The sequence below is a fragment of the Chiloscyllium plagiosum genome, chromosome 12, assembly GCF_004010195.1.
Source record: "Chiloscyllium plagiosum isolate BGI_BamShark_2017 chromosome 12, ASM401019v2, whole genome shotgun sequence".
Lineage (NCBI taxonomy): Eukaryota > Metazoa > Chordata > Chondrichthyes > Orectolobiformes > Hemiscylliidae > Chiloscyllium > Chiloscyllium plagiosum.
In genome coordinates this window covers 65663169-65685425 of record NC_057721.1, presented here as the reverse complement: position 1 = coordinate 65685425, position 22257 = coordinate 65663169, and the positions used below count along the sequence as shown (strand labels likewise).

The window sequence follows — 22257 nt, the reverse complement described above, 5'->3', positions numbered from 1 at the left end:
GTGTTGGAAAAGATTTATAATCATCCGGAATGGAATAATTTGATTAGGGATAGTCAACACTGTTTTGAAATGTGCCTCACTAACCTTCGAGAAGGTGACAAAACAGGTCATAGAGATGTAAAGCACGGAAACAGTCCCTTCGGTCCAACCCGTCCATGCTGACCAGATATCCCAACTCAATCTAGTCCAACCTGCTAGGACCTGACCCATATCCCTCCAAACCCTTCCTATTCATAGACCCATCCAGATGCTTTTTAAATGTTGCAATTGTACTAGCCTTCATCACTTCCTCTGCAGCTCATTCCATGTATTATCACCCCCTGCTGAAAAAGGTTATCCTTGGGTCTCTTTCATATCTTTCCCTTCTCACCCTAAACCTATGCCCTCTAGTTCTGGACTCCCCCCACCCCAGGGAAAAGACTTTGTCTATTTATCCTATCCACGCCCCTCAATTAGATCACCCCTCAGCCTCCGATGCTCCAGGGAAAACAGCCCCTGCCTGTTCAGCTTCTCCCTGTAGTTCAAATCCTCCAACCTTGGCAACATCCTTGTAAATCTTTTCTGAACCATTTCAAGTTTCACAACATCTTTCCAATAGGAAGACGACCAGAATTGCACGCAATATACCAACAGTAGCCTAACCAATGTCCTGCACAGCCGCAACATTACCTCCCAACTCCTGTATTCAATACTCTGACCAATAAAGGAAAGCATACCAAATGCCGCCTTCACTATCCTATCCACCTGCGACTCCACTTTAAAGGAGTATGAACCTGCACTCCAAGGTCTTGGATGAAGGTAAGACAGTTGATGTGATGTATATGGACTTCAGTAAGGCATTTGATAAGGTTCCACATGGTAGGCCAATGAACAAAATAAGGAGCTTCTGGATTGGAGCTGATCTAGCAGTTTTGATCAGAAATTAGCTAGCTGAAAGAAGACAGAGGCTGGTGGTTGATGGAAAATACTCATCATGGAGCTCAGTTACCAGTAGTGTGCTGCAATGATCTGATTTGGGCTACTGCTGTTTCTCATTTTTATAAATGATCTGGATGTTGGTGTAGAAGGATGAGTTAGTAAATTTATAGATGACACTAGGGTAGGCAGAGTTGTGGATAGTGCCGAAGGATATTGTGGGTTACAGAGGGACATAGGTAAGATGCAGAGCTGAGCTGAGAAGTGGCAAATGGAGTCTGATTAGGAAAGCGTGAGGTGGTTCACTTCGGAAATGGTAAGATTCTTGGTATTGCGGATGAAAAGAGAGATCTTGGTGTCCAGGTGCCGTGAGGTGGTTCACTTCGGAAGAAATAACAGGAATACAGAGTACTGGGCTAATGGTAAGATTCTTGGTATTGCGGATGAAAAGAGAGATCTTGGTGTCCAGGTGCATAAATCCCAGAAAGTTGCCACCCAGGTTGACAGTGTTGTTAAGAAGGCATAATGGTATGTTGGCATGTATCGGTAGGGGGATTAAAGCTTTAGAAAGGATTCAGAGGAGATTTACTAGGATGTTGCCTGGTATGGAAGGAAGGTCTTACGAGGAAAGGCTGAGGGAACTGAGGCTGTTTTCGTTGGAGAGAAGAAGGTTGAGAGGTGACTTAATTGAGACGTATAAGATAATCAGATGGTTAGGTAGGGTGGACAGTAAGAGACTTTTTCCTCAGATGGTGAAGGCCAACACGAGGGGTACATAACTTTAAATTGAGGGGTGATAGATTTAGGACAGATATCAGGGATAGTTTCTTTACTCACAGTAGTTGGGTCATGGAATGGCCTGTCTGCAACAGTAGTAGACTCGGTAACCTGCTCAGGAAACCAGAGCACCCAGAGGAAACTCACACAGACACAGGTGAATGTGCAAACTCCACACAGGCAGCTGTGAGAAGGTGGAAACGAAGCCGGGTTCCTTGGGCTGTGAGGCCGCAGTGCTAACCACTGAGCCACCCATTTAATTGCATTAGCAATATCCAAATCCCATCCCCACCCATCAGTGGATGGACTGCAGTGATGAAAGAAAGCTACTCACCATAATGTTCAAGGGCAACAACAGATAACATTGAATGACATCTACATTCCATAGATACACAAAAAAAGGAGCTTATTTCTAGTTCAAGAATTGTTACTGTCAGTGTTTTTTGGTTACATATAATATTTTTGCAAACAGAACACATTTGAAACCTGTTAAACTTAAAAATTTATGACAAACTCTCCTCAGTAAATTAATAAAGTCTGTTTCTAAAGAAAATCAAAGCAGTGCAAATGCTGGAAGTCAGAAACAAAAACAAAAATCGCTGGAAAAATCCAGCAGGTCGAGCAGCATCTGTGGAGAAAAAGCAGAGTTGTTAACATTTTGGGTTCCAGTGACCCTTTTTCAGAAGTGGGTTTCAACTCTTAATCAACACAAAGTCAGGGTTTAAAAAGGATACAGTTTAATGGATACAGAATCAGGCTTCTTAATTTTGTCCTGCACTCCCATCTCTTTCAGCCAGGACATCCCTCCATCATCATCATCATCACTACTACCAGCTGGTTCTCTACATTAACATAGAAAAATATTATTAATGTGTCAGTTAATCCTTCATGACTTTAGAGATGCATTAATGTCAAAATATTTTTAAAAAATGGAATTATGTTACGGTGTCATAACCACTTTAACCTAGTTATACAAATTTGAATATATCATTTGATGTAGAACCCAATTACTTTTCTTGGAGAGAAGACCACAATTCTGAGGAGTCAGTGGACTCTAATATTGAAATCTTTCTGTCTGCACACATGCTGTCAGACCCACTAGGTTTCTCCAACACTTTGATTTTATTTCAGATCTCCAGCATCGGCAGTTTTTTTTTTAAGTTGAAAATTGGCTTCCTTACTCTATAAAATTAATTACATCCAGTATAAATTTCTTCAGCTTTCAATTGAGTGCCGGTTTATTAAAACATATTGGTGTATTAATGAATCGTATTTGTTTACAATTGTACTATTGATTTATAGTTACACACTACAGTATCTGGACTACTTTTCTGTTTTGATAAAGAATCCCAACTAAAACCATTAACTATTTCTCATTTTTCTGAATGTCTGCTTCCCCAACTTCTACCTTCTTTTTTTAAGTAAAACAAAACTATCACTGAACAACCTATGATAGTATGCAATTTTAGTTTGTACACATTGTTTTGATTGGTCAGTTTAAGAGTCTATTTGTCAGTGTAGGACCATTCTCCCTTTATTCCAGGTGGCTTCTAGCAAATGGATCAAAAATTCATTACACTCAGAATTCTAATATTAGAACAAAATTTAAAAAAAAAAGTCTGTTGGTAGATTTATTTGGCGGACAGTATCTGGGTTCAATTTTCAGCATCATGTTTTGGATGACTATAGGTGGGGGAATATAGGAAATTAGGGAGATTTTCTTTTCAAATAAAAGCAGGATGAGATGCATAGCAGATATGTAGAAATTTTTCAGTTTTCTACCTGCAAGAAAAAATGAAAGTTAAGATTCCTCACACAAGGTGCTAACTTGTTTCAGAGAATGATGAAGCATGTTGCAGACTGTGTTTGGGTACAGTGCCAACCTTTCATGTAGCTTATCGATGTGCCTGTATCTCTTGTTTTCATGTGAATGATAATTGCTCACAAACTATTTGACCACTGGGACAGAATGGAAGTGGTAGCACAGTGATAATACAATTGGACCACGAATAGACAGACCTGGCAAATGCTCTGGAGGCATGGGTTTAAACTCCATCATGACAACTGGTGGAATTTAAATTCAGCTAATAATTTCAACTTCAGCAGATAGTTAAAATTTGAATAATCCTGGAATATGAAGCTCATCTCAGCAGTGATTTACAGCTAAAAGGTAATTGGTTTCAAAAGAAAAAACACCACTGTTCTTTGGTATACTTGAATCCACTGGGAAATGTCCATTTACTATTTATGAAATATACAAGAAACATGTTTAACATTTAAAGTGAGTGCAAATACGATGATTTTTATTAAGAAAATCTGATTAAAAAGGTAAAAAAAAAAGATGAGAAATGAGAAATTTGAAGATGATCCTGGATGCACAAGGAGCACATTCGGTTTTTGGGGTCACTTTGGTTCAGGATGGAGGCAAGTGGTTAGAATCAAGTTTTTTATTTAAGGAATTTTAAATGAATGACTAATTTGTGGAAAAACGTTCAGAGAAGTGGTTACTGTTAATGACAGTTCATTTTAAACCCAATTGGAGATGAGAGTATTGGCTTGCTCAGATGCCAATATTTAGCGGCAGCAACAACGATGCTGGAGGAAAAGAAAACTAAAGAATGGTAAGAGGATCCCATCAACAAATAATATACTCTGATTGGAGACAGACAATGGTGTGGTGGTGGAAGAAAGGAAGCACAGCTGGAGAGAAAACACTTAGATATTCATATCCAATGACACAAAACTAAAGGCCAGACCTCTGAAATAAAATTGTATTGATATTCCTGGGGCGTAGTTTTACAAATGGATGGTTTAATGTAGCTTTATTTAGCAAGAAGGTTTGATTCAGTAAGAGGCTTTGGTGACAGAATTGCTGGAAGTCCTACAATAAAAAAAACAGCTGCAATAAAGATACTGGAATTATCACAAATGATTTGCTTGGTCTACATCTATTCCATAAAAATACATTAATTTGGACTTATTTTATTAATAGTGTTATTTTAAAACCTAAATTTTCTTTGAAATGTGACTGTCAAAACATTTAAATTCAACTGATATACAAGATGTGAGCTAATAACATTTTTCACATCAATATAGCATTAAGGTAGACTTACTTGAGAACATCGGAGTTTTCTTCCTGTGTTTCAGGACCTAGAGTGTCTTTTCCCACATCTGTAATTTCACTTTTTTCTTTTTTCCCATTTTTATCATCTTCCAGTAAGGGCAAAGAAAATATGATTCCTATGTAAAGACAGCATCATCATCAAGTACAGTATTGTGATCATGTTTGTTGCCTTTGTTGCTGTTTTCAATGACCAATCATTCTCATAACTTGAATATCAATAAGTGTCAATTGGATGATAAACTTATCTGAGTGAACTGCGCAGAAAGAGGAGAAACATTACATAATGGAATATCATACGAGCAGTCTCAAAGTAACTTTAGGTATTAACACTGTGGAAACATTCAAAAATTCATCTCAGAAAGCCATTCAGATCTGTATCAATAGAATGCATGAATCAACATTGATTAGGCTCTGGTTAGAATATTGTATCCAGGAGGGATGAGATGTCGCTAGGGCTGGTGAGTTTGAGTTATGAGAACAGTTTGGTGCAGAGGATACTGGGGTGGGTTGTAGGGTGAGGAGGGAAGGTGAACATGATTGAGATGTTTAAAATTATGGAGAGGCACAGACAGGGTGGACAAGAGGAAACTTTTCCACTTGTTGGAGGGATCATTGGTTCTTGATTGAGGGATTGATTTAAGATAAGGGGAAGTGATTTAGAGGTGGTGAGGATTTTCTTTCCATCCAGAGGGTGGTGGGACCATACAACTCTCTGCCTGTAAATGTGGTAGAAGCAGAAACCTTCATATCATTTAAGTAATATTTAGATGTGCGCTTGCAATATGGGTCAAGTGCTGGAAAATGGGATTAGAATAGTTGGGTGGTTGTTTTCGGCTAGCGCTGATTTGTTGGGTTGAAGGGCCTTTTCCTGTGCTACAGATCTCTTGTCACTGTATAACATGAGGGACAACCCTGGACAGAAAGTTTTAACAGGGATTTTCCCAAAACAACAGTTTTACATATACATTGGATCTTACCTTCATTTTTCATAGCTTCTCTGAGACCTCTTGTTGTAGGTGAAATAACAGCTGTAAGCACACCACTTCCTGCAACTCCTGGTGCCCGGAACAGCACTGTAAATTGATAGGTGCAGAAGTAGAAATAGGGGCAAAGTTTGGCTCGTAGTAAATTGTATAATGAACTAAAGCTGAGCGACCTAGAGAAATTTAACAGAAAAAAATATCAACTGAAACTAATCAAATTTATTTTTCTCTCAATCATGTTCATTCAGCAGGCACTGCCAAAATTAAATTTTGATTTCTCTAGGAATTGGATTCCTATACAGTTTCTCAAGAGACCATTCAAGTGCGAGCTTAGACAGTGTATACCATTCAACTTTTAGCTATTTTAAATAAAGCTGCTTGAATATGTTAAGACACATTTTCAGTGCAAGTGGGACTTGAAACAAAAATTTCTGACCCAGAGACAGGATACTATCACTGTGTCACAATAGCTCATACCATTCAATTTGCATTTTCATAGCCATTTAAGAAGGTCAAGTACTTTTTAATGAATATAGCTTTTCCTCTTTATCGGAGGGGGCTCTGTTCGAGACCCACCACAAATGATGAAATTCATGAGTGCAGAGTTCATTAATAAATAGGTTAAAAATCAGATTATGCAATTTTTGCCTGTAGGTTCGGAACTTTGTTGTTACTTATTTCTTGGTGCGACAAGAAAATTTGTGATTTTGCAGAAACAGATGGCTTAATTTACATTACATTTGTAGTGCTGTGGGGCAATAAAATATAACTGCTAGGTTGTCCAAAATTTTTAACCACAAATGACCAAAAAACAGTTTCTAGGATGGTACTGAAAGTGGAATCTTGACCAAGACATGAGAACATCTTCAGATTCTGAATGGAGGAGCTCTCTATGTTGACCTTAAGCAAGCTGACAAAACAAAATACAGCAGGTAGTCCCAAAAGTGAGACAGACTCAGAATTTGACAACTGAGAAAGCTATTCAATCAATATGATGGCACATGGAGTAATAAACCAGCCTAGACCTTTGCTGTGCAAGAGTTCTCTAACAGGTATGAAATATGTCACCATGCTTCAGAACAATTTGTACCTGTACATGAATACATTCCAATAGATTTTCGATCATTTGATTGTTAAGCATTATACAATTGAAGTTAATTAAATAAAACCCCATACCATTCACTCATCAGCACTTGTTGGAGTTCCTCATCTTGTGACCATGGACTGTTCTTGCCTGCCATTTTCCGCTCTGCTCCTATTCGAGGAAAAAGTGATAGCCATGGCAGTGAGGGGTGAAGCCAGTACACAAGACTCTGCTGGAATGCACAGCGTAAATCTGTGCATGACCTTGGGTCCTAGGCATAAATAAAAATGAAAATGTTAAATTATGCTAAGAAATCTAAGGTAATTATCAAGTTAATTAAACACAACCCAATTTCAAAGATATATACATGGCTTGGATATGGTGGTGGAGGATGGTGGTGGAGGAGATTCAGTATGTTTAGGTACTATTTACATCATTAACATTCATTGGGCCAGTGTTTCTCTCTATTTCTCCATATAATTTATAGAACAAAGTTCCTGGGGCACATTGGTAATGTCTCAGGAAACCCACGGTCAACTGACATTTGCTCCTGAGGTGTGTAGCAATATCTCTGAACAAGTTTATTTACAATATCTAAAGTGCTGGGTTCACCTGCCCTTGGCGGGTAGTGCTTGTTCATTGTACTTTAAAGAGGAGCTCTTCTGAACTGAGACACCCAGGTCAAGTCCCACCTGCTTCAGAGGTGTGTAGTGACATCTCTGAACAGGTTGATTGCAAAAATAGATTAAAATTAAAAAAAAAACAAAAATCAGCTTAATGAGGCAGTCAAAGGAGGAAAATTATAAAGAAGCAATACACTGCTGGAAGTCAGCCCCATTGAATTTCAACTTGGGCAATTAGGTAGGGAGCACACCCTCTTGTAAATGAACTTTCCAGGCTGGGTAAAAGTCTCTGAATATCCAGAGCAATTTTATTACCTCTTTTCATCCATCCACATTTAAATCAGCATAACGACAGATCCTATAAATCCTTTCTCGCCAGTGGTTAATTTAATTTAGAAACCTCTATTAGGTCACCCCTCAACTTCCATCTTTCCAGTGAAGACATTCAGACTTTATCCAACCTCTCCTCATAATTAAAACCCTCCAGGCAAAGCATCATCCTCGTAAACTTTCTCTGAACCCTCTCCAAAGCACCCATGCCCTTCTGGTACTGTGGTGACCAGAACTGAATGCAATATTCAAAACGTGGCCGAACCAAAGTTTTGTACAGCTGTAACACAACTTGCCAACTTTTATATTGGATGTCCTGGCCAATGAAGGCAAGCATGCTGTATGTCTCCTTGACCACCTTATTCACCTGAGTTGCCACTTTCAAGGATTTGCAGACCCATACTGTATTGATGTAATACTCATTGTTCGTAACTATTGAATTCCTTTTTAAAACGTCTTCTATTATTTCTAAGAAAAATTCCATATTTCTGCCACAGCATAGTAGAAGTTTCTGTTGGCAAGGTACTTTTTACTGATCTGATCTTTTTAGCTTCCCGAGTTAAAGATCAACAATTATCATTCACACTGTGTTCAGCATTTGAGGGCAAAGAAGCATGTTGTTTTTGAGCTGATCTCTCTCCTCAAAATTGCGTTACTTGGGAGGTAAATCATCAGTTACGTCTTGATCCTTCAGTTTTTGTTCAAACCTTGTGCGATTAGCCTTGCTTCAGCCTTTTAAGTCCCACCGAGATATGTTTTCCACGCATATCCATCTATGCAATAGGGTTACCTGCCCCCTATCTAGCACCTTGGTGTACACCCCAAATTTGCTTCAGCTTTGTAACACTTGCTGTTTCGCAACTTTTATTTGCTGGTATTCTACATTTGTCGCAGCCACTAATATGATCTGATGACACGGACTTCTGCTGCTGGTGGCATTTCTGCTGTGTACGATATTCCTAGACATTGTTAAGCTCCATTCACTGTCTCGCCTTTACCACTTTCTAGAACATTGATCTTCCTCACCTATTAATACGATTCCTTTGAACAGTCTGATGTCATTCTAGGTGTCAGATAGGGGACAGCTAGCCCAAGCACATAAATGAATGTGCATTGAAAACATGTCTCTTGGTGGCTGAACTCTTTCTTGGGTCATCTTCACTTCTACAACCATTGTCTAAGTTTAAACTATTCTTTACCTAGTTAAAAAAACTTCATTCTCCTGCAATCAATGGGCTAAACCGCTTGCTCTTCATCATGCATTTCCAACCAGGGTTATTCTATTTCCTCGTGACCTTCCCACTCTACTTATAACATTCACATATTTCCATTGACTGGACCTTTCTGGTAAATATTTAACTTTAGTACCCAATTTTGGGGCCTCATTTTGATCATCAGACAAAAGGTCAATTGCAACAGTTTGATTGTTATAGCTGTGTACCATATGGTTGAGAGAGTACTCAGTTCCTTGCTACTTTCTACAATTCCTTTAGAAGCTGCAAATTTGTAATCCATACTAAGCAACTTTGAAGAGTGTACTTAAACTGTCTGGTTCCCACCTGAACAATTCCTCTGGCCCTGATGGCTTGCATTCTAAGATTCTAAATGAAATAGCTACAGAGATAGTGGATGCATTGGTTGCAATTTTCCAAAATTCTTTTGATTCTGGAGAATTACCGAAGGATTAGAAACCTGTCAATATGACATTTCTATTCAAAAAAGGGAGGCAAAAACTGATTAACTTAGTATCTATTGTTGGAAGTAAGGAATGGTAGCAGCACCTTTGGAAAATCATAACATGATCAAGCAGGTTCAGCATGACATCATGAAAGGGATTTTATGTTTAAGTTGGAGCTTTCCCAAGCAGGTTTCAACCAGAGTGGATAGTGGGGAACTGGTGTGAGCGAGAGACAACAAGAGCAAGAACGAAAGGAAGGGATGCTTTCAATTTACAAGATTTTAATGCTTTTGGCATTTTGTTCTGCAACACTCTTCAGCTCAATCTGAGCTATATCATCTCTCAGAATTTCCTTACTTCACTGCTTTTAGCATCGCTCAGTATCAAATTCTTTCCCCCAATGCTTCAAAAAGCAACAATGTCTGGCACAGTCAAAATATGCAGCACTAGATTTTCCAAGTTGCAAAACCTTTCCTGATATTTTAGCTATATAACAGCCCAAACTCCATTTCAGCTTAAAGCAGAAAAAGAAATAAAAATATGAACTCTTACTTTATGTAGACGCATACATAAACCCCTCCAGTTCTTGCCCAATTATCCATTAATTGACAAATTTCCATCACCCATTTCCTAGTTCCATTTAGTGTTGGGAATCCCTGCCAGATCCTACTGGGTGATAATATCTGACCCATCAGGTTTTACATCTTTCAAAATTTTAAGCACCCTACAAGATGCCACTAATGCTTGAACTTGGTCTCTGTGTGTCACATTCATCAAAATTAATTTTGCCTGGTGTTAATAAATTAATTACTTTGCACATACAAAGTGCAGTAGAAAGAAAAATCAACACCATCAGCTTGAATCGAAATTTGGGTCAAGTCTTACCACAATCTAAATTCAGAATGAAGTGAATTTAAAATTCAAATTTCCTTTGATTGTAGTTTTCACCGTTTGACAATTTTATTAGAAACAATTCATTTGATACCTCTATATGCAGAGGGAAATCAATCACTGAGGAACGACAGTGCTGTATTAACCCTTTGGCTTCCTCTGATGCTTTGAGATGACCTGTCCAAGTAAAAGGATGAGGAGATTTGAAAAGTACCCACGTCTTGACACTCCAATCTGCAGGAAACTCTTTAGGCAAAGATGTGTGTTCAGAAAATGCATTGGAACTTTGCAAGTTCTGGAAAAACAAAATAAGAAATATGAACAAAACATATTACAGTCAAACTCTGCATAAAAGCTTGTGAGAAATATAAAACTCCATTTTTCAATCTCCTTTTGTACTTTGGATATTAATTTTTTTTTCTAATACATAATACTTCATGCTATTTATAACAGGTGTGATCAAGTTTTTGAGCTGCAGCAGTTGGCTTTGGTAATAGCAGAATCCATTGCATTATACTACTCATTTAAAAAAGTATCCCAGAGATTCTCAATGGATATCAAGAATCACACTGAACAGTTATCAACAGTTTAATGGGGAGCAGTTCAGATGGCTTAATGAACAGTGTCATCCAGAGGCACAGAATCTCCAGTGAGTTTCCAAGTTTGTGCCAAATTTGTTTCCAAGTCTGCACCTCTCCAAGGGGAGGCAGCAGTATAGTCATAGTGTCATTGGACTGGGAATCCAGAAGCTAGACTGATGCTGTGGAGATATGGGCTCAAAGCTCATCATGGCAGATGGTGAAATTTGAATTCAATAAAGTTATCTGGAATAAAAGCTGGCCTAACCATTGTTGGTTGCCTTAAAAATAAGGCAGGAACACTTCCATGACAAACACAAAAGAAATCATACTTTCACCATCCCTTTATCCTGGCCACATTCATGTTGATACCCAAACTCCAGTGAAGAGCTAGCAGTAATTAATTAAGCAAACAGTGTTAGACCTCACATAGGGAGTATTGTGTACAGTCATGAGTGCCACATTATAGGAAAGATGCGAAAGCACTGGAGGGATTGGAGTAGCAATTTACAAGAATGGCCCCAGGAATGAGAAACTTCAATTATAAGGATAGACTGAAGGAGTTGGGACTGTTCTCCTTGTAGAGGTGACTGAGAGGAGATTCGATAGAAGTTTCAAAATCATAAGTGTGCTGGATAGAGTAGATAGGGGAGATGCCGTTCTGTTCATAAAAGTAACCCAATGAAAGGGACCAAAGATGTGCAGGTTAGGTGAATTGGGCATGCTAAATTGCCCATAGTGTTAGGTGCATTAGTCAGAGGGAAATGAGACTGGGTGGGTTACTCTTCGGAGGGTCAGTGTGGACTTGTTGGGCCAAAGGGCCTGTTTCCACACTGTACGGAATCTAATCAAAGTCTATCCAAGAGTCTTCTGGGCCAGAAAGACCAAGTTCAAGGCTGGCTATTCCCAACATGTCTTCTCATTTGGGGCGGTATGGTGGCTCAGTTGTTAGCACTGCTGCCTCACAGCGCCAGGTACTCGGGCTCGATTCCAGCTTCGGGCGACTGTATGTGTGGAGTTTGCACATTCTCCCAGTGTCTGCGTGGGTTTCCTCCGGGTGCTCCGGTTTCCTCCCAGTCATGCTAAATTGCCCATAGAGTTAGGTACATTAGTTAGGGGGAAAAATGGGTCCAGGTGGGTTACTCTTCGCAAGGTCTGTGTGGACTTGTTGGGCTGAAGGGTCTGTTTCCACACTGTAGGGAATGAAATCTAATTAAGAGTCTCCATGCACCCATGGACATGGTTGCTGTGAGGCAACAGCAGGTTTTTTTCCCCCGTACATTTTCTAATGGACCAGGTACTGTTACAAAACTGCAGTATAATGCATGTAAACAGGCCTCCAGATTTCTCAGGGTCAACCACTCAAGAACAAATAAAAAATGAAAATAAAACCACATCCTCCCATTTCTTAACACAAAACATATTCAACTTAACAGCTTTTTTAAAAAAATGTAGAACAGAGATGGGAGGTTGAGGGGTGACATTAGAGGTTTCCAAAATCATGAGGGGCATGGATAGGGCAACTACACAAAGTCTTTTCGCTGGGGTTGGGGGGAGTCTAGAACAAGAGGGCATAGGTTTAGAGTGAGAGGGGAAAGATATAAAAGAGACCGAATGGGCAAAGTTTTCACACAGAGGGTGGTACGTGTATGGAATGAGCTGCCAGAGGAAGTGGTAGAGGCTGGTACAATTGCAACATTTAAAAGGCATTTGGATCAGTATACGAATAGGAAGGGTTTGGAGGGATATCGGCCAGGTACTGGCAGGTGGGACTAGATTGGGTTGGCATATCTGGTCGGCATGGACGAGTTGGACCGAAGGGTCTGTTTCTGTGCTGTACATCCCTATGACTCTATTTTATTACATATCGCTGAAGCAGGTGGGTTTTGAACCAGGGCCTCCTGGTTTAAGAGGTAGGGACATTACTACTGCACCACAAGAGCTTCCCAAGCTTAATGCCATATATTGCTCCTAATGCTAGTAAGCAAACTCTGGCACAAGGGCACAACAAAAACCAACTTTGTGCCACTCTGTGTCGATGAGATGGTGTAATGGAGATAGGGAAACTATCAACCACTAGACATAAAAGTACATTCAAAGTTTGGGAGAAGATTTGTAGCTCGGGTGCTTGTTGTTGTTGTGGTTCTGTTCGCCAAGCTGGGAATTTGTGTTGCAGACGTTTCGTCCTATGTCTAGGTGACATCCTCAGTGCTTGGAAGCCTCCTGTGAAGTGCTTCTGTGATGTTTCCTCCAGCATTTATAGTGATTCATATCTGCTGCTTCCGGTTGTCAGTTCCAGCTGTTGTACACTACATTGGTTTTGCTCGGAGGATGTCACCTTGACAGGGGATGAAACGTCTGCAACACAAATTCCCAGCTCGGCGAACAGAACCACAACAATAAAAGTATATTAGTGAGTGCTTGGAGAAAACAAGCAGTCTTTGTCAGCCATCTCCTTCTTCGGAGGATGTCACCTTGACAGGGGATGAAACGTCTGCAACACAAATTCCCAGCTCGGCGAACAGAACCACAACAATAAAAGTAGATGAGTGAGTGCTTGGAGAAAACAAGCAGTCTTTGTCAGCCATCTCCTTCTTCAAGTGGATCACAGACGATGGAGGAAGCCTGGGGGAAAAAGAGTTTCTTAAGATTGCAGCTAGTAAAAGGGACCAAAATGTCCAAAGTCCAAAATTGTGCAAGTTAGGTGGATTGGTTATGTGTAGGTTAGGCGCATTTGGCAAAAAGTGAGGACCGCAGATGTTGGAGATCAGAGTCAAGATTAGAGTAGTGCTGGAAAGGCACAGCAGGTCAGACTGCATCCGAGGAGCAGGAAAATCGACATTTCAGGCAAAATCCCTTCATCAGGTTAGGTGCATTAGCCATGGAAAATGCAGAGTTACAGGATAGAGTAGGGGAATGGGTCTGGGTCAGATGCTCTTTGGAGGGTTGTGTGGACCTGTCGGACCGAATGGCCTATTTTCACACTGTGGAGATTCTTTAAAAAAAAAGGCTACCAAGGTAAGTTTACTTAGATAAACACATGCTGTGCCAGTCTCCCATTAATCCTCCAAGATCATGGACTGCTATCAACTATCTTGGAGTTGTTTACTTTTACTTTTCTATTTAGCTAAAGTTTCTAATGCAAATTGTTTCAAGAGGCAATACAGACATAATAGCAAAGTTCTGAAGAATGCACAGCAACAGAGAGAACCTGTTGAATAGAGGGGGTGAAAAGGAGAGAGAAGGAAAGCAAAGAGGATTAAGGGAACATCTCTTGACACTTGCAAGAGTATGACTGTTTGGGATATGGTAGACCAGGAAAGTGGCTCCTCAGTGGATAGTAAAAGGTCAAGGCGAGACAAGATTCAAGGCTGGGCAGGGGACACAAGACGAAGGTGAGGAATGAGAAGGAAATGTATTTTTAATGCAGAAAATGAATGATCTGGTATGCACTACCCACATTAATACTGAAAGTGAAAACAGTTAAACAGTCTCAAAAGGAAATTAGTTTGGTGCTTGAAGGAAAGTAATCTCACTGGCTATAGGGATAGAATGGGACTGACTGCACTGCTGGGCAAACAGCTGATACAAACTTGATGGGCAAATGGTCTCCTTCGGTGACACGAATGTAAAGGGCCTGTGTTTATTGTCAATCCCCAATTGCTGTTGAGAAGATGCTGGGAGCTGCCTTCTTGAATTGTAGTCCAAATGATAATTACTCCCACAGTGCTGAGGGAAAAAGTTTCAAAATTTTAACTCAGTCACACAAAAAAAAGATATGTGGATCCAAGTTAAGATGACGTGACTTGGATAAAAATTGAATGTGGTTTGCATCTGCTGCCCTTTCCTTCTTGTGGTAGAGTGGTGGGCAATCAGCATCACCAAGAGGACTGGACAAAGTGAAGGTGTTGAAACTGGCAGAGACTGAGGTACATTCCTTGTAACTGAGTGAAATTGGTTCTTGCTCTACTACAGAGTAAGGAGCAAACAGGTAAGTCTCTATATGGTAAAGTTTTTTCTGTGCTTATGTTTTACTAATATATAAATTCAGGACATAGGTCAAAGCGGCTGTATTTTGGAGCTCCTGATACAATTATGATCTAGGGTTTTACTTGATGCTTCAGCAGCTTTTACTCAGTTTGAGCTAGAGGCTAGCCTACAGAGAACAATTATGCATCAGGGAGAGGTAAAGTTATTGAATTTTCATGTATCTGCTGCCCATGTTCTCCTGATAGTGGTCATAGAAAATGTTGTGTCTGTTGTAGATAGTGTACACTGTTGCTATTGCATGTCAGTGGTGGAGACACCAAATACTTGTGGTATGGTATCAATAAAGGGGGCGGTTTTGTTCCAGATGGTGTCAGCTTAAGTTTGTTGGAGCTACTCTTCTTCAGACGAGTGGGATTATTCCATCATACTCCTGAAAGGCATTCTCTAATTTTCTTACAGGCTACTTAAGTCTCTAAGGCCCACAATGTGTAAAACTCAAATACTGTCCCATGAGCTTTTCAGTAAACAGACAATGCATATTGAAATGATAAATAAAGTCTTAACCTTAATTAGTTCAGGAGTTGACTGTTGAGAAATTAATTCTTCACCTTCCCACACAGAATCTTCATGTTTTATAGGGGACACCTTTTTAGCCAAAAGAGAATACAATATCAAAATTTGTGATAAATGAGTTAATGTATACTTTAGGATAACATACAATTGGTCTATTCTTACCAGGAGATCTGCTGTCACACAGTGTTGTTTGATTGTCTTACACCATTCTCATTCATTGCAGCTGATCTGCAACCATTTTGCTATGTCATCTAACTACATAGATCAACCCTTTTTCTGCTGCTATCCACTTCATCCATTTGAAGAATTCTGCAGATTTTCAGCTGATCAAAATACTAATACTTTCTCCATAACATGTCACTGTGGAGTTATCTTTACTTTTATGGTTTCAAATGTCTTTACGGTTTTTTAGGGTTTTTCACAACAATTATCTTAGCACGCTCATTGCAAGGACCATAAATTTTCTTTCCCCACAATCTTCACTTATTGCCCAGGTTTGAGGCATTCAGAAAAGTGGACAGAATGTCCTTGAGATTTCCCCCACTTATAACCTTGATTTTTGTTAACAGCTGACATGAACTTGATTCACGAAATTACACCTGGCTACTTTGATCCTAATTTCTGCACATCAAACATGCACTATAAATTTGCCTTAAGTAGATATCTACTTGTTATTGTGTGACACCGACCACTTCAATCTTTATTTAGTTTCTTCTAAAGTGTTGCTTATAATCTTAGTCTTTTTGGTCCTCACACTTAAATCAGATTTCAAATGAAAATTTAATTGGTCTAACATCTAAGGTGGCTTTTTCAACAAATATTTTCCACAAATACTGGTATCATAAGTATGTCACAAGTAATGTTTTTGACTCTATATTTTTGCCCTGTGAAGTACATCTAACTGACTATTTGTTGTGTGCGCAGATTGAATAATTTTGGCAATAATACTCAGCCTGGTTGTACAACTCACTTCATTTGAAAAATACTGGATTGGCTCTCTTTTAGCACAATGCTCACTACTTGGTTTCTGTGTATATGTGGGTGTAGACTTCACATAGTAAATTGAAGTAATCCTCCATGGGTATTTTTCAGATAAATAAAGGAAGTCTGAACTTCCAGTAGAATCAAATTTAGGAATGCAATTGGAAAATTTTAAAATATCACATAGCAATGGTGTTGCAAGCTTTTAACTGCAACATATCAAAAGTTCCCTCAATTCTTCAGTTGCGTTTTGATCTCCATCATAATGACAAATTCATTCATTGTCATTTTGACAAAAAAGTGTTCAGCAACAAGAACAATGTTGCTATTTAGACCGATGTCATTTTGTGATTTTAGATTAAATGTTGATCCATGGAAGGTCAGTGTGAAGCCACTGGCTTTGCGAGGTGTTTACTTGCCCTGAAGACACTGGACTCTGTTCTTCATAAACGTTGGGATTCCTTGAAGAGGAAGAGAGATTTCTTTATGGGGATATTTCCATGATTCAATGTTACCTCATGCAGTGGGATCCAATTTAAGATTTTTTAAAAGAAGGTTTTTAAATGAATTTGGGATGCCCTCTGGCATGTTATCATCCTCAGCTGGCTCCAGAACACTATCTTTTGTATACAGAAACTAATCACCAATCCAGTAAACTGAGCTCTGGATATGCATGCAATTTAGGTATCTGGCAAGATTTTGTTAAGAAACTTTGTTAGAGATTTTATGCTGGTGCCTTGTGTTGCAGATAGATTAAAGCATCAAAAATGTGAATGCATCTAGCAGCCTTGAGGAGGCAAAATTATTCCTTAGTTACAAGTGGAGAGAAAAATGATGCAAGAGTCACTCATAGCTCGATGTTTGCTTTGGGACAAGCTCATGCTTTCTCCAAAGCTAGCAGGAGAGTCTGTTGAATGCCAAACTTGCTTTTGTTTGGCAATAATTGATTTTATCATCCAACATTTTGGTACTGACAAAGTATTTCCAATCTAGCAGAACAGCTGAACTGAGTAGAGTGCAGGATCTTGGAGTGAGAAAAATGAAGATTGGTACTAACAATGCAGCCTGCTTACCTCAAACAGTAACTTGAAATGGATCACAAGAGTCACCATCATACAAAGAACATGCCATTATGGAACTATCAAATACTATAGAGAGAAATTTCTCAAGGCAGTTGAATTCCTCCATTACATTCCAAAGATCCTTTTGGCTGACAATATTAGAGTCCTGGGTCAGGTCAGTACGTGTTCAATAGAAGTCGATCTCCTGTTCTTGGCATTTCCTTTGAAGTTGTCAGATTTCATTGTAAACATCATACTATGGTTGCCCCAAGATTTGAGAATTTCTTTCCCCTTACATAGGTGAAAAAGGCATCTTTGTATCCTGGCAAGAAAGTTACTTGTGCTCACATTATGGCAAGAGTTCAGCAATCTTCTTGATTAAGCATTGACTCAACTAAGATTGCATCAACTTTGTCTCTGGACAGCAGTTTGAGTGTCACTTCTAAATAGTGTGGGAAGGTCATCAACCAGCAAAAACCCATTGACTGCTTCTTCATTGAAGGTTAATTGGATGACTGGTTTACGGAACGTATTCATCTCTCTCGAATGTGGGCTTTTTTTAAAAGGTGAGTGAAGATGATGTCTTCAATGTCTAGATGATACACCAAGTAGACAGGTTTCAGTGTTTCCAATTCCACCTCAAAGTCCCAGGTGGCCTCCTTCTTCCATGATCGCAACTTCCCTTCCCATGTCGTTCACAATGCCCTCCAGCACATCTCCTCCACTTCAGCACCACCACCCTTGAACCCCACCCCTCCCAACGCAACCAGGACAGAACCCTCCCCTCGCCTTCCACCCCACCAACCTCCACATACATCGCATTATCCTCCACCACCCTCAAACAGATCCCACCAAAGATATATTTCCCTCCCCACCTCTACCTGCATTCTGGAAAGATCATTCCCTCTGCAACTCCCTTGTTAGGTCCACGACCCCCCACCAGCCCACACCCTTTTCCTACCACCGCAGGAAGTCACCTATGCCCACACCACTCCCCTCACCTCCGTCCAAGGCCCCAAGGGATCTTTTCACATCTGTCAAAAACTTACCTGTACCTCTACCAACGTCATCTATTGCATCCGTTATACCCGGTGTGGTCTCCTCTACATCGGGGAGACAGGATGCCTTCTTGCGGATTGTTTCAGAGAACATCGCAGGGACACCCTTACCCACTGCCCGTGGCTGAACACTTCAATTCTCTCTCCCACTCAGTCAAGGACATGCAGGTCCTGGGCCTCCTCCACTGCCAAACCATTACCACGACACCTGGAGGAAGAACGTCTCATATTCCGCCTTGGGACCCTGCAACCACATGGGGTAAATGTGGATTTCAAGAACTTCATTTCCCTCACCCCATATTATCCCAGTCCCAAGCTTCCAACTCAGCACCACCCTCTGGACTTGTCCATCACTCCCTCCTCTGACCGATCACTTTCTTCCTCATGTTCATCCACCCATTGCTTTTTCAGCTATCTTACCCCACCCCACCCATGTATCTCTCAGCCCCACCACACAAGCCTCATTCCTGATGTAGGGTTTATGCCAGAAATGTTGATTCTCCAGCTCCTCCGATGCTGTCTGGCCTGCTGTGCTTTCCCAGTAATACGCTCTCGACTCAGATCTTCAGCATCTGCAGTCCTCACTTTCTCCAGGTTTCAGAGTTTTGTAAATTACTTCCAGCCTCTATCATTTGACTGCAAATCTGCTTTTTGATTCAAAGTGTCATGCAGCTTTCCAAGATGTTTAGTAGCCATGATGCCTGGAGAGTGATGACTTGTCCTGCACAGGCAACATTGCCTTCAGTAGATTCTGGATTACCTATTTGTTTTTAAACAATGTGTAAGGACCTCCACAGCAGTGTCCTGTACACCCCTGAAGGTCACCCACTTATCCTCAATACAACTGAGTGCACATGTTGAGTACACAGGAAATCTGATTCTTCCATGAGTGCTTGTTCCAGCTCTGAGAAATCCAAACACTTTTGAAGCTTCATGCCCAGGGAAATGTCTAACCTCTTGATGTTTGGCTTCGAAATGCTGATAGTGGTCAGTACAGAAATCAACAACACGAGTTTTGTTACAGGCACATCTTGGTTGCCACTCTTCCCGGCGAGAAGAGATTAAATGGCAACACACAGAACAGGACAAGATCCAGGAAATCATTCTACCCGGGAGATAAAAAGCTGTTTGTGATCAAGAACACATCTTCAGCCAAGCGACCACTGCTGACAGCGTCTTTTCCTTCACTGCCCTGGTGATCGCCAACAACTCTTGCGGTGAAGTCGAAAACCGTATGAGCTGACACCACAGTCAGTCAAAGGAGGAAAGTTCATCAAGCTTCCATGTTAACTCTTCACGGATGTTGCCGGTCTTCCTCCTGTTGCCTCTAACGTCCTGTTGCTATACAGTAAGTGCAAAGTATGCTACTGTATTTCTTTCTCGTGTGAATATCGATAAACGGGATCAGTTACTTAAATGAGCTACTACTGCCCTCTGCGGGTTCCGCAAAACCCCAACTCAGCTATTCTCCAAAACGCACGCGGCCAATCCCCACTGTCAAACTTGTTAAAAAAATTACAACAGTTTAAATAAATTTAAACTCCTCCCCTCACAGTGAACAGAAAGTAATACTTGTTTTAAAAAAAGAAGTGGGCGTGAGAGAATGGAGCAAATGGACCATGCAGATCCTCAAGAGTCTAGGAATAACTATATAAAGCAGCCGCAATAAGTTTAATTAATTTGCTTCCAAAAGGACCACAGTATTGAATTATTGCAGATCCGGAGCAATGGAACATACTTAAACGTTTCATATTTAATGGAACAGTCACTCCACCAGTCACTTTCCCAGTCACTGCTATGTCACACTTTCTAACTCGGACGACATTTCAAACCTGAGCATCCTGTTTACTCCCCGGTTCGGTTCTGTCGGTGGCGGCGGCTCTCCACTCCCGGGCGGAGAGTGAGCGGTGTAGCGGGTTGTCGGACTCCTCAGGCCAGCCGGTCCCGATCCCGGTTCCAGCCCCCGGCCGGCACTCGGTGTTACCGATGTTGGCGAACGGGTTCCTCGCCCTCCTCTGCCGCTTGCCGCGGGGGCTCGGCTCCCCTTTGCCAGCGGGCGACGGTGGCTCCGAGGGGAGGCCGAGCCGCGGAGAGCTGCGGGCCCGCTTCTTCCTCAGCCTCAGCGTCTCCGACGGCTTCTTAAAGCTGGGCGAGTAACCGGGCAGCTGCACGGCCACCGACATTTTAAATCCCGGTAAAACTCCGGCGCGCGGAGCCTTTCCGCCCGAAATCCGGGAATTTATCTATATACTGACGTTTCACCTTCCCCCTTAAATATTTGCTCGAAAGCATGAATTAAAAATCTTTCCCGGTTTTCAGTCTCCTCTTTTTAAAAACAAGAATCCGGTGAAACGTCCCCACAGCCGGACGAAAGCTTTTTGAAATTTCGCGCGAACGACCAGTTGGAAATTTCCCGCCGAGGTGGAGCGCATGCGTAATACAAGCCCCACCCCCGGGTGGGGGCAGCCGTAGTGTAAGTCCCACCCCTAGGTGGGCGGAGCGATGTTTCCGCGCAGCCGTAGTGCAAGTCCCACCCCTAGGTGGGCGGAGAGAAGTTTCCGCGCAGCCGTAATGCAGTTCCTGTCAGAGGGTGTTCCAGAAGGATCCGGACAGCGAAAGGTAATTGTGATGTGGAGGAGGTTACAGTCCAACAGGTTTATTTGGATCCTGTCTCACTGTTACCTGATTAAGAAGCGGCGCTCCGAAAGTTATTGCTTCCAATTAAACCTCTTGAACTATAACCCCTGGTGTTGTTTGATTTTTAACGGTTATTCTCTGAGTGTGTGTGTCTTCATAGTTATTTAAATATGGAACAAAAAGATCATTTGGCCCATGGTGTCCCACCAAATCCTCAATCTTAGTGTATGCAATCTGTTTTCATAGCTGGAGCGCTCCAGGCCAGGCAACGTCTTGGTGAATCGTAACAGAATCCCTACAATATGGAAACGGGCCATTCGGCCCAACAAGTGCATCCCTGATGAAGGGCTTCTGCCCGAAACGTCTATTATCCTGCTCCTCGGATGCTGCCTGACCTGCTGTGCTTTTTCAGCAACACACTCTTGACTCTAATCTCCAGCATCTGCAGTCCTCACTTCGGCCAACAAGCGCATACCGACCCTCCAAAGAGCACCCCACACAGACTCACCCTCTTCCCTCCCCGCTCATGCTTTTCCCTGTTATCCCACATTTCCTGTGGTTAATCCACTCAACTACATGTCCCCTGACACTATATGCAATTTAGCACAGCCAATCCACCCTAACCTGCACATTTTTGGATTGTGGGTGGAAACCAGAGCACCTGACGGAAACTCACGCAGACGCAGGGAGAATGTGCAAACTCCAAACAATCGCCCGAGGGTGGGATTGAACCCAAGTCTATGGCTTTGTGAGGCACCAATGCTGAATACTGTATCCACCCCTCTCTTCAGCAGACTCTCCAGTGTTGCTTGTTGCACTTACTAGAGCTGAAAATGTGTTGCTGGAAAAATGCAGCAGGTCAGGCAGCATCCAAGGAGCAGGAGAATCGACGTATCGGGCATGAGCCCTTCTTCAGGAATGAGGGGAGGGAAATTGCGGTCTTTGAAGAAGGAGGCCATCTGGGTTATTCGGTA

General features: G+C 41.3%; 2 protein-coding genes across 3 annotated transcripts in view; both read right to left on the bottom strand.

The window, feature by feature from the left end:
• LOC122555365 (protein downstream neighbor of son homolog) overlaps positions 1-21058 on the bottom strand; it is a 33819-nt gene extending 12761 nt beyond the window's left edge. The window contains exons 1-7 of the mRNA XM_043701299.1: positions 20479-21058; positions 15538-15618; positions 10500-10700; positions 6976-7154; positions 5794-5972; positions 4806-4932; positions 2427-2534 (exon numbers count right to left, since the gene is read on the bottom strand). Coding sequence (XP_043557234.1) covers positions 2427-2534; positions 4806-4932; positions 5794-5972; positions 6976-7154; positions 10500-10700; positions 15538-15618; positions 20479-20829 — 1226 coding nt within the window. The 5' untranslated portion in view covers positions 20830-21058. The remainder of the gene's footprint in view (positions 1-2426; positions 2535-4805; positions 4933-5793; positions 5973-6975; positions 7155-10499; positions 10701-15537; positions 15619-20478) is intronic.
• Positions 1-22257, bottom strand: part of LOC122555366 (transmembrane protein 50B) — a 205593-nt gene that overhangs the window by 136195 nt on the left and 47141 nt on the right. The gene's annotated exons all lie outside the window — the stretch shown is intronic.